A 12,804-nucleotide genomic window follows, 5' to 3' on the forward strand; every position below is an offset into this window, starting at 1 on the left:
GTAAACGAGTTTCCGCTCCTCAGTACTAAGGGCCTCATGTGTGTCTTCGGGCTGCTTCCGACACGCGGACCCTGCCTGGCAGGCTTCCCGCCACCAAGCACTCAGTGGGCACTACGGAGAGGCAGAGTGTGTCTGTACCTTTGCTGCTCTCACCAGCCTGTCACAAGTCCCACAGCGGTACAAGTTGTCAGAGTCAAAAACTTCCTCTTCCACATACATGTTCCAGAGAGCATCTTCCAAACCTGATACGTTTTTGACTGCTACTGTTAGATCTAAGAAGTCTTCCTGAAATACACACAAATACAATACCAAAATAACAATTTCACAGAAGGTCACGTATACATCACCAATTCGCATACATACTGGGAACAATCAGATAATGTTTTCCTAAAACACTGTACACACGAAGATACAGCTCTCCTCATCAGACACTGAAATTCACACCACCAAATTCCCTTTCCTAAAGCAAACTGTAACTGAGCTTAAACTATGTCAGGACCCAGTTTACGAGTTCACTGTAAACTGTAAATGCAATAAAGCCTATTTTATGAGGAGCTGCGACAAACCAGCGCGCTCCCATCTGACAGCAGCGCGCGCAGCTTTGTGGGCACTGAGTCTGGACTAGAAGGCTGGTGGGGCTGCGACCCCAACGGGAATCTGCCCCCCACCTCCAGCCCATGCTGGTTTAAGACACTCTGAGGAAGTTCTAAGAAAAAAATTAATTTGAACCAGGAAAGAATGTATTCTCATGAAAATTAAGAAGAGGGTATTCTGCAAAACGGGAGTCTGTAAATTCCATTATAACTACATTTGATTTACTACATGTTTCTAGTAATAAACACTTAAAATCTGACAAGTTTAAAGAATATTTATTTAGCTTTAACAGCACTAAAGGGATTATAGGGGCTGTAAAATAAAAGTTCTAGTCAGTTCGTGGTGGAAATCTAAAGTTACAAAAGTAACAATAGATATGTGGTTTATAATATAGGTAGGTGAAAAGTTAATGTCTGTAATTTATCATGTGCCTTTATATATTGATATATATGGTTTGAAATTAGTCTGTGAATTATCAGTATAGTTAAGTCAATCATACACTAATTCAAAGACACACACAGCTTAATATTTCCAAATTAGGTAGGGCCAAACATATCAGCACAGGCAATAAGGGTCTAAAAGTATCTTTCATCACTAGTGCTCATAAAAAATAGAAAAAGAGAAAAGATACATATTTTTTTAAAAAGGCAATTAATTCAACATTTAGAAAATAAAATTTAATTTTTTACTCATACAGTTACATACAGAAAACTTTCTGTCCTTCCTGTCATAACACAAGATTTCTATTAAAGGACAACGATGCTGGTGAAATCATTTGCTGTCTACGACCAGTAGAGCAAATGAAGATGGTTTTTATCAGTGGTAGTCAACCTAGTCCCTACCGCCCCCTAGTGGGTGTTCCAGCTTTCATGGTGGGCGGTAGTGGAGCAACCAAAGTATAAATAAAAAGATAGATTTAACTATAGTAAGTTGTTTTATAAAGATTTATTCTGCCACACTTAGCGAAAATCCGACATAAAGTACTTGGTAAGTAATTATTATTATATGCTTTAACTTGCTGTAACTCTGCTTTATAAGTTTTATAAAGTAAAACTTCCCTACTTTATAAATCACTATTACTATGGAATCGGTGGGTGGTTAGAAAATTTTACTACTAACAGAGATACAAAAGTGGGCAGCAGGTATAAAAAGGTTGACTACCCCTGACTTACACGAACAAATTTCCAATTTCCAATTAGACTAAATGGGCAATCTGTGTCATGACAGGAACTGAAGGTTATATGGAGTTTAAACCCAATTATAATGGCTTTCTGTATATATCTGATATATAAACATATTTAAACATGTATAATATTTAAACATAAGCACATACAAATGAACTTTCTCAAAGACAATAAACTAAATCCAATATTTAATTACGGATGTTTGTCAATACTTTATTTTTATTACTCCTCTAATTAAATCGATAGTACTCTAACCACTAACCATGATGAAGTCGCTTTCCTTATGAGGCCACAGACCTCTACTTGTAAACATCCCAATTCTATTTTCTAAATATTAGAGTACTGAATAAAACTGTAAAACTGTGTTTTAGGTATCTGCTTCTTTCAGTTCACACAGAGAAGCCTGGATTATAAATTTATGACTTAGATGTAGCTAGAGTATAAAAAAGCAAACAAACAATACAGTGATTTCTAGTAACAGACATTTTAATCATCACATGGTACTAGAGGTGAATTATATTTAACGAAGTAACTTATTACTAAAATACTCTTGCATATTCACCTGCTTTTCACTGACATTCTTACATTCTTTACAAACAATCTGGTTAACAACGGTTCCGTGATAGAGGCGATTGATGAGGTCATGGCCGGAGGTCCCAACTAAAGAGGTTTCCAAAGCACTAAAGAGAATCCGATTCAGTTCCTGCACATCATGTTGCCTCATTTCCTATAAAACAGGTAACTTTTAAATGTGACTGTGCGCTTCAGATTTTTTAAACAGATATTTGAAGTGAAATTAGTTAAAAAACAAGATTTATCAAGAAATCCAGAGGTAAGAATCAATCAAATACAAGGATGACTAATCTAAGTAAACTGAGAACAATTAAGAGATCACCACCTATTTTTATCTTTATTACAGAATGAAAATCAGCAGGCGGTGTTCAGGGTACGCACGTAGCTCAGCTCACAAGAAAACAGGACAGTGCATTCATTCTTGTGGGAACACGTGCATGGCCACAGAGAGGAAGGAACAGGACAGGCGCCCGGCCGGCCATGAGCTGGGCGCACGCACAGCGAGACGTCACTCGGACCGGAGGGACTGCCGAATGACCAGTTATCATCGCTTCGACGTACAGACCAACGGAAACAACACCAACGCAGTGCTACTGACAGAACTTCCAGTGGAACTGTTTTAACCTGCTAGGAGTCAGGCCACTGTGTATGGACCTCTGAGCTGCTCCTTCAGAACCATCTATAAACCAAAGCCACAGGGGACACCACACTTCAAGTGGCCCAGGAGCGGAGGAAGAACGCAGGAGGGGAGAACCCGGACAGCGAGGTGGCGGGGGCCGCAGCAGCTGGGGCTTTAAGGGGGGCAGCGAGTGCTACTAAGAGCCCCCTGAAAGCAGAGAGTCTCCTGGACTTGGCACATGCTGGTCATGAGTGACCCTGACCAGAAAGGTAGAAAGGAGGGAAGACAGAGGAACAGATGGAAGATGCAGAAGTAAGGGCGGGGAAGGAAGGCAGCTATAGAGACAGGCTGCGTGTGGAGAGAAGCCGGCGAAGCGGGTAAAAGCCGCAGCAAGAAGTGGGGCTCAGGGTCTTTGTTCCTCCTTTCTGTCTAAGTCACCAGGACCTAAAGTTCTTCCGTATCACTGGCTCTGATGGGGCAGAGAGCTTGTAGAAGTTTTCAAGCTCTGTTTCTGAACAATCCTGTTTGCCAAAAGTGTCTCAGAGACCCTGTCTGCCTCTGCAGGTCCTAAAAGGTTTCCTGCAGATTTTATTTAGAAATAAACGAGGTTTTCATAGCTTTAAGAAGTATGAAACCAGCAAATTAGTGGAAGCTCATTATCCAACACAAAGGGAAACCCATCAGCTGATGACTAGACTAAAAAAGGCAACCTGTGGCGCCTCCGTCCAATAGAATATCACTCGGCAGTGAAACGGAAGGAAGTGTCCACACAGCTCCCGGCTCCGCTGCTGTGAAATGTGCAGGAGAGGCATCTGCTGCCGACAAGTGTCCCGTGTTGTATACAGAGAGACACCGTTCAGGGACGGACAGAGAAAACGAGAGGAAGTCGGACACGGGGACACAGGAGGACCCTGAGGAGAGCCAGGGCAGGGCAGGGCAGGGCAGGGCAGGGCACAGGCAAAGGCCTGCCAAGGACAGTTTCCTAGTTCTGCCTGAAGCAAATGTTCAAATCAGAACACCAAGACTGAAACACCAAAGCATGTCACAAGGCAGACAGCGTGACTGCCGCCCCGCTTTCTCAGCTGATTAAGCAGTCGCGATACAAATGGTCATTTCCACGTAGCAGGTGTTGTGTCTCCACTAAGCCACAGAAAGGTTCTCGGGGTATAAATCGTCAAGATCAGCTCCCACACTTCTCCCGGTGTTACCACCCTCTCCCCACCCCCAAATCACAACCATTCCTAAAATCCTGCAAACAGTAAGTGTCCAAAAATATATTTCTGGATCACAATTATGTAAAATGAGAATAAAACATTTAAATAGCATCTTGAGACCCAAAATCAAAATTAAAGAGGTTAAGGAACATATTAAAGCGGGTTTTTCTCTGTCTCGCTGCTCGGTTCCCCAGAGGCGCCCGGTACCTCGCTGTCCGTCCACCCGAAGCTGTCGGTGAGGCCGGCGGTGGAGGCGGCGTCCTGGTCCAGGAGCAGGAGCTGGGCAAAGAGCCGCTGTAACTGCAGAGGTATGGCCCGAGCCTGGACGAGAGCAAACGCGTTCCTCAGCGAGTCTGGCCAGCGGCCGGCTGCTGAGAAGAACTGCGTGCTAGGTTTCCTTATCTCCTGTTCACTCCGCTCACCCGGGAGTTTACAAATAATCACAGACGGCGAACTAGCTAAGATTCATTTTTCTTTGAAAATTAGACCCAAAATGTTTCAGCTATCTGGCGTTTCCTAGCTTGATACAATTCAGACCAACATTAAAACCAGAAGAGGCCGTAATCAACTACCCAACTGATTACAGACGGAGAGTCTCTTAAGTCTCCCAACAGCTCGTTTTTCTCTCAGGTCCCTCGGCCGCAGACACCCCCCACGAGGAGCTTCCCGGTCCCCGCTGGCTGCAGACCCAGCCCGTTCCGCCCCATCGGGCCCTGGGGGCCAGGCTGACAGAGAACGCCACTCAGCGCCTGGCCTGCACACCAAAGTTAAGCATCTAAAGTGAGAACCAGTCTTTAGAAACTTTCTTGGCAACTGGACCTTGCCATGACCTCTTTATTATGTCCTACAGAAGTAGGATCTGCAACAGGTCGAAAATTTAAAAAAAATACACAAAAACTGGCCCTTCGCCACACAGGTGGTCTGAGAGGCACGGGGCTGGCTCTGAGATACTCCTTGTAGGAAGTACCGATTTCAGCCGAAAGCGACAAAGTTAGGACGCGTGAGCAGGGAGGCACATGATTGACCTGCACTTACGAAAACACCCAACTGAAAGCACACTGGTCTCTATTTGTCCCTGTTACGAATGAGTGCACGAGGTAGTTCTGGTTTACTAGTGTGGACGATTTGCAGGTATTTCCTTCCCCGGAGGAATACACACAGTAGAGGTATGCCTGCAAAGTGGCAGCGACATCACATTTGGGAAAGCAATTGTTTCTTGAAAGGAAAATTCCATTACCACTCGGGTATAAGCCAAGTCACTTTCTGAAAACAGGAATCATATTTGGTAATAAAATTGATTTCTATATGAAACTTAATTTCTTCCTTAAAAAAACATTCCCTCAATACTCCAGAAACAAACAAACAAACAAAACCCTGTAAACCCCAGACTTAATACCTTTGCATCAGGGTTATCCGTTTCCTCTAAAGAACCGAGCTCTTCTGGGCCAAGAGAAAATAGTGCTTCTAAAGAGAAAAGCAGAACCAGAGATGTAGATGGCATTACTTCATCTTAGAGAACCAAGACCACCAGTGAGTGAAATCAGTAACCACCCAGGAGCGTAACTGCGCCAATCCTCATACCCTTACTCTTCACGTGTTACTTTCTGGTGACATTATCTTTAACCACTGACTATGAAGGCACGCTAAGGTTTCGGTGTGAAAAATCCATAAAAGGAAAATTATGCCTATAAAGCTAAGAATAGTGACATCAGAAATCTGTGATGGCTTCCTACTGCCCATGGCAATGGGTCCCTAAAGCCACACAGGGAATATTGGGAAATATGACAAATATATCATAGTGTCATATGTGATCAAATAACAAGCCACATGGGAGGTTCCCAATCATTCTTTTCTGAGAAGGACTCCCTTTTACCCTGAGAGCATGCCTTCCTTTTCTGAGTATGCAAATGTTTTTCCTGTGTTGAGGGCACTAACAGATGGTAGTGGTCTTAACCTGGAAAAATAAGTTGGTAACCCAGTGCCAGTCTCCAGAATATTTTGTATAATCCAGCATCCAGCTATGCCACCCAGTATGGAAATATCGGAATCTTTTGGGAAGGCTATATTCAGACCCAGAGAGGAACGCCAACCGGGGAACCCGGATACGCCAGAGAGAGAGAGAGAGAGAGAGAGAGAGAGAAGGGATGGGATGGGCGTTGCCTCCCACTGGCAACCACTGCTGCCTAGTGGTCAGGAATGTTACCTTCCTGCTGAGTTCCTGGGAGGAAGCAGGAGAAATGAACTACAAACATAAAGGCAAAAGCTTAAAAACCACACAAAGACTTTCACAATTATCTCCCCCTATCTCAGCTGCACCGGCCTGGGAGCACAGTGGAACCCCATCTAGCACAGCATTTACACTCCATAAAACAGGACTCCAGCCTGACCTGTGGTGGTGCGGTGGATAAAGCACTGACTTGGAATGCTGAGGTCACGGGTTCGAAACCCTAGGCTTGCCCGGTCAAGGCACATGCAATAAGCAATCAATGAACAACTACAGTGAAGCAACTATGACTTGATACTTCTTGTTCTCTCCCCTCCTCTCTCTGTAAAATCAATAAATAAAAAAAAATAAATAAAAAAAAACCCAAAAAACAGGACTTCAAAAAGCTCCTTCCCCAGTTCTCCGGCAGTCCTTACTCTTTCCAAATGACACCTCCCCTGCAGTAAGCATCAGGATTCATGCTAAGCCTTACAAGGGGGGTCCTTCTGCTCTAAGATGTCAAGCCATGTGCTTGGTCAGCGATCTTTGCTTGAGATGTCCCGGGACTCAGCCCTCTCCTTGCTGAGTGGTGCCCTCCATAACCTGCACCTCCCCAAACACCTGCCTAGGTCTCTCTTTAAGGCTACTTTTCTACTTCAAGTTGCCTTTTAACTTCAACTATATCAGAAAAGTTCTAACCCCCCTGGGAATCTGCGTATCTGTGCTGAGAATTCCCAAGGGCGGAATTACCGAATGTACCGGGGACGTCTTGTTACGGAGGGAAGGAGTCAAGGACTAGAGGCCTTGCTCCGAAGTCCCACATGCAGTCCAAACCACCAGAACGGCCCTGCAGAGGGGATGGTGGCAAACAGTTACAGAATCTCCGGAGGCAGGGAGTCTTTCTAAGCCGAGAAGCAACAGAAAATGCTACAAAGACTGGAGCAACGTGCTGTGGTGTGAAGGGGACGCGGCCACGCCGACACGGCCAGGCCAGCTGTCCTCAGAATACGGAGACACTGTGGAGGGCTGAGCTACAAAGCCACAGGAAGGCAAAGTAATGTTCACACTGAAACCAAGACAACACTGAAACTAAGACTCGTGCAGGAAGCTGTTTGGCAGAGATGGAAACGGGACAAACATGTTGAAAGAAATAGGGCCAAAAATGAAGGGTCCAATAAGGTCGACTGGGTTCTTGTATGTCGTTTTTGGGAGATTCTCCTATACTCTGACCATAAATCCCCCCTTTAAGTGAGAGGAAGGGAGACAGACAGGCTCCTGCATGCGCCCCGACCAGGATCCACCTAATAACCCTGTTCTAGGGCCGATGCGCGAATCAGCTGAGCTATCCTCAGTGCCTGGGGCCAATGTGCAAACTGATCCAGTGCTGGCTGCAAGAGGGAAAAAGAGAGGAGGGGGAGAGGGAGGGTTAAGAGAAGTAGATGGCTGCTTCTTATGTGTGCCCAGACTGAGAATCAAACCCAGGACGTCCGTACACTGGGCCAATGCTCTATTCACTGAGCCAACCGGCCAGGGCCACAATAAACCCCTTTTAAACTGAGCTAACTTGAGGGGTTTCTGCACACAATTCCTTTGTCCAACATCTTGGGTCTTTGGAATTCCCTATTTCCAGATTTTAGAAAGGTAATACAAAAAAAGGGCTATCATCATGTTAACATTATACCCCCAATGCTAATGTCTGGTACAAATAGTATCCGTTGATCAAGGAGATTAATAAATATTCTTGGAATAAATGAATGAATATTCACCCAAGTGCGAGAAACTACCAGGGGTTCCCAAACTTTTTACACAGGGGGCCAGTTCACTGTCCCTCAGACCGTTGGAGGGCTGCCACATACAGTGCTCCTCTCACTGACCACCAATGAAAGAGGTGCCCCTTTCGGAAGTGTGGCAGGGGGCCGGATAAATGGCCTCAGGGGGCCACATGCAGCCCGCGGGCCGCAGTTTGGGGACACCTGAACTAGACTATAAAAGGCCTCACATCAGGTCAGGTGACCCTAAACAAGTTCAAATCAGATCAGGTTGTCAAAAGTTTTCTGAATTTCAGGTAAAATGATCACAGACTGTATAAATAATGTGAACACCCCCTCCCCCGCCCTACTTCCAAAAGGCAGGATATAACTCCTTTGGGTAAGTCTGGCTCACATGTTTATTCCTTTGGAGAAATTTTAAAAGTTAAAAAATACAGTATAATAGTCATGAAGGCCAGCACTTAGGACAGAAAAGAAAGATTGCCTTAGTTTTTAGTTTTGTTAGTCAACATTACTACAACTACACAGAATATGCTTAAAATAACTTAAGCTTCACATGACCACTTTATGTGTTACAGTAACAATAAACACATGCTGTAGAATACACCTTTGATACTTTGTCTCTTTGTGATCTCACTGGAATTAATGACACCTTTGATACTTTGTCTCTTTGCCATCTCCCCGTAATTAATGACATGTAGAGATGAGCGCATGTAACACAGCATTACCTCTGAATTCAGGTGTGAAATGCAGAGTCTGAAGAAGGGAATTGAGGTAGCAGGTGCCACCCTGGTTTCTAATCCCGCTTAACTTGGTGAACTCTCTGGGCGCCGGTGGCTCAGCAGCTGCGGTCTTTAATTTCCTCCCTCTTCCATACTGATTATTTGACACACTGGAATAATCCTCTTCAAACAGGTTCCCAAACATTGTGGAACTAAATGCTACCCTTTAAAAAAACATGACAGGTTATGAAATGCTTTATTTTATTTTATATTTTTTTACAACAAACTTTCTCCATGTCTCCCTGTCTTGAACTTGGGTCTACCTCTTTCCAAGTCGTTCCTTTAGAAAGTACACACGGTTGTTGGGGCTTTGGAGACATCCAGACCTGGAATTCTTTTATCGCTGGGCCAGTTAGGAAACTTGAGCTCCTGGTCCGTAAAATGGGATACCACCCATCACGCTATAGGTCATTTAAACAAGCAAATGACATATAGTAATTAAAGAAAAGCATTTAGCCCATCATGAACGAGATGTTTTTTAAAAGGCATACTGGCATCACTAATTAAAAAAGACAAAACAAAACAAAGAAACCCCCCCATCACCACCCCTAAAACTCCGGCTGGGGTGGCGAAGGCAGTCCCAGGTTCTGAGAGCTGTCCGTCAAGGGCCTGGGGACCGTCAGTCCCTTGCTGAAATCTCTGCTTCTCACACTTCCTGTCCCAGGTTACGACACTGAAGTTAGTTAAACGGAACAGATGTATCTTTACAGCAGCTCAGGGCACGGCCCCAGGGATGGAGGGTCGCTGGAAGGGGTGGGGGGTCACTGGGGAAAGAGGACTGTCATGAAAACCACCGACCAAAGGCCCTCTCCGCGCTGTCCAGTGACCCCGACAGGAACCCCGGGCCCGGCGCGGGCCAGCCCTCGCCTCTCCCTCCTTGGGTCGTGTCGCCCACACGATCCCTAGGCCTCCCAGGTCCCTCCCGAGAACCCGGGCCGCCGACTCCACTTACTGCCTAAAGCCCAGACCCCCACCCCGGCCAATGCCCGACACAAACGGACGCGCCTCGACTAGGCGCCGCCATGTTGGCGCGGGCGCGTCTCCCGCAGCCTCGAGCGTGAGCACTTCTACGGAAGGCGTGGACTACTCTTCCCAGAATGCCCCGCGACAGCTCCGGCCTGTCGCGCACAGCCTGATGGGCAATGTAGTTCTTTTTTCTCGGAAAGGTCGGGAGTCCGGATGGGAGGGCTGCGCCTGCTTCCTCGTCGGTTCGTGTTAGCGAGTCCGCGGGTCCTCCAGGACAGCCGACCACTCATTCATTCATATTTACCGTGTACACTAAATGCTGTTCGCAATCCGTACTAGTTGCAGGAGATCACTTGTCTTCTGTAATGGCTAATTCCCGTGTTACTTATACAATGGAAGGCATTATCACGTTTGCCGTGCACTTTCAAAGACATTTCCCAGTGTGTCTCGAGTGAATAACGTTCTGCGTAACCTCGAACCTTTATAATACCCTCAGTGTTTGTTTGCACCAACTCTAAGTAGCATGCACAGAACACACCAAACATATCTCAAAATGATCCTGTCTTACTGCTTTGAACACCGTTAGTGGCCTGTTTCAGTAGCGTGTGTATGTAGGGTCTCCTTCTGTCCTCTCCTGGATCCAATCTAGCCTCCACTCCGGAATGAATGAGGGAGACGGGGAGAAAATCCTTCGGACTTCAGCTAAAGGTTCCAGAGATCGAGAACAGCTGCAAGGCAGCCCAAGTGAATGCCAGCCTAAAGGATTTGTATTTGGAACACTAGAGAGAGACTCCTGCATCTGGAAATGTTCGGGAAGTGTCGGTAGAGAAAGAACTGGAGGCAGCGGACCAGGACCAGCGAGGAGGCCAAAGGTCTAGAGCAGGAAACCACAGTGGGAGTACCCTGTTCTCAGCATTCTTCACTCGGCCGGCCATTGCCCCTTGGCAGCCTCCGTGGCATCCTATCCCCTGCTTCTCTTTCTGCCTGTTGTCTTTCCTTGGCCGGCTGAGCTCCACCCCCCTCTTCCAAATTAGTAGATATTCCTCAAACTTCCATTCCCCGATCAAGAATGAGCACTGGGGGGTTAGCTGCACGAGGACACAGGCTGTTAAAACCAGAACCATTGTTGGCATGGAGGCTGAGATGTCTCCGACGTGAGTGCCTCAGCCCTGGAAATTCCAGGGCGTGACCATGGCACGGATTAGGAGAGGCCAGACACGCGGCAGGTGCCGTGCAACCCGGTGGGTAAAAGAAAAACACCCAGAGGGGATTCAGTAGTTCCCAGCAAGGGGCGACGAGCTGCTCTTCATTTTTTCATTTGCTCATTTAGTCTTTCTTTCTTTTTTTTTTAAATTTCTTCTTAAATATTTAGTGAGTATGTTTATTTAATAAGCATCTACTATAAGTGACAGGCACAGGAATTTTCATATTCATCTGACTGACAGAGGTCCCTAAATTCACGGAGCTCGCTTTCCAGTGGAGGAAACTAAGAAGAAGCGAGGTGATACTCGTAGTGATAAGGAACTTGAAGGAAATAGCAGAGGAAGGTGACAGTCAATGACAAGGATTGGGGTGGGGCTGTTTCTGATGTTGGTCTCAGAGCAGACTTCTTAGAGGAGAACTCACCAATGAGGAGGCACCTGAAGAGCCCAGGAAAGACCCCTCCAGGCTGGGAGAACGGGCGGTGGAGGGGGTACACAACCGTACTTAATTTCAAGTAGTCTTCTAAATATTTTTTCACTAGAAGTTTACGTTGTTGCAGGGCCTCTACATTAAATAGAATAACTCCACCCCTACAGGCTCACAGCAGCTAGAAATCCTGCAGTGATTCCCCAGATGTCAGTGCCCCCACCCCCTGCAAGCAGTAATAATTTGGGGCTAGCTCTTTTTGAGCCTCATCATTACTTTAGAACAAAATTGGGGCCTGACTAGGTGGTGGTGCAGTGGATCGAGTATCGACCAGGGATGCTGAGGACCCAGGTTCAACACCCTGAGGTCGCTGGCTTGAGCACAGGGTCACCAGCTTGAGCACCGGGTTGCCAGCTTGAGCAAAGGATCATAGACATGAACCCTTGTGTTCGCTGGCTTGAGCCCAAGGTTGCTGGTTTGAGCAAGGGGTCATTGGCTCAACTGAAGCCCCCCACCCACCATCAAGGCACATATGAGAAAGCAATCAATGAACAACTAAGGTGTCACTACTACAAGTTGATGCTTCTCATCTCTTTCCTCTGCGCCTGTCCCTCTCTCTCTTTCTCTCTCAAAAAAAAAAAATAATAATAATAATTGGGATTTTGACTCAAATGGTTGACATGAGGTAAAAAAAACCATGACATTGGCCTGAAAAACTTGCAATTTCACTTTATTTTTTGTTTTCTTATCTATGCTGTGCTACTTCATCAATTGGTTATGCAATCTGTGCCCAATGCTATAAACAAGACCCTTTCAAACTGAAGGTCATGTCTTAATAGTGGGTTACCAAATTTATTGAGAGGGGTGGTAAACAGCATTTAAAAATAGAGAGAGAAGGGAAAAGAAATACAATAACATTGAATTGGATAAAAATATCAGAGTCCTGAGGATGAAGGTAGTTATGTGGAGCTTTAAAATTTTTTAATTTATTGAGTTTTAGAGAGAGAGAGAGAGAGACAGAGATAGAGGTCAATTTGTTGTTCTACCTATTCATGCCATCACTGGCTGATTCTTGTATGTGCCCTGACCAGGAATTGAACCCACAATCTTGGCATGTCAGGACAACGCTCTAACCCACTGAGCTACACGGCCAGGTCTGTGGAACTTTTGTTTCAGACATAGAGATCTATACTTGTGGACTGAGTTTCCATGTTTCATGTAAATTATTGCTGTAGGTCGTGAACCAAGTTGTTTGAAAGCCACTCTCTCAA

The 12,804-nt window shown here is 45.7% G+C and overlaps 1 protein-coding gene across 6 annotated transcripts in view; it reads right to left on the reverse strand.

The window, feature by feature from the left end:
- USP40 (ubiquitin specific peptidase 40) overlaps window positions 1–10,003 on the reverse strand; it is a 75,983-nt gene extending 65,980 nt beyond the window's left edge. For 3 of the 6 annotated variants that reach the window (XM_066346334.1, XM_066346331.1, XM_066346335.1), the window contains exons 1-6: window positions 9,891–10,003; window positions 8,885–9,102; window positions 5,581–5,648; window positions 4,392–4,505; window positions 2,341–2,505; window positions 139–285 (exon numbers count right to left, since the gene is read on the reverse strand). In XM_066346334.1, coding sequence (XP_066202431.1) covers window positions 139–285; window positions 2,341–2,505; window positions 4,392–4,505; window positions 5,581–5,648; window positions 8,885–9,083 — 693 coding nt within the window. In that variant the 5' untranslated portion in view covers window positions 9,084–9,102; window positions 9,891–10,003. Of the gene's footprint in view, window positions 1–138; window positions 286–2,340; window positions 2,506–4,391; window positions 4,506–5,580; window positions 5,649–8,884; window positions 9,103–9,201; window positions 9,340–9,890 lie in introns of all 6 variants that reach the window. The other 3 variants (XM_066346337.1, XM_066346336.1, XM_066346333.1) reach the window with 2 other exon arrangements.
- Window positions 10,004–12,804: the final 2,801 nt, after the last annotated feature.

Source organism: Saccopteryx leptura, chromosome 7, assembly GCF_036850995.1.
Source record: "Saccopteryx leptura isolate mSacLep1 chromosome 7, mSacLep1_pri_phased_curated, whole genome shotgun sequence".
In the NCBI taxonomy this organism is placed as follows: Eukaryota; Metazoa; Chordata; class Mammalia; order Chiroptera; family Emballonuridae; genus Saccopteryx; species Saccopteryx leptura.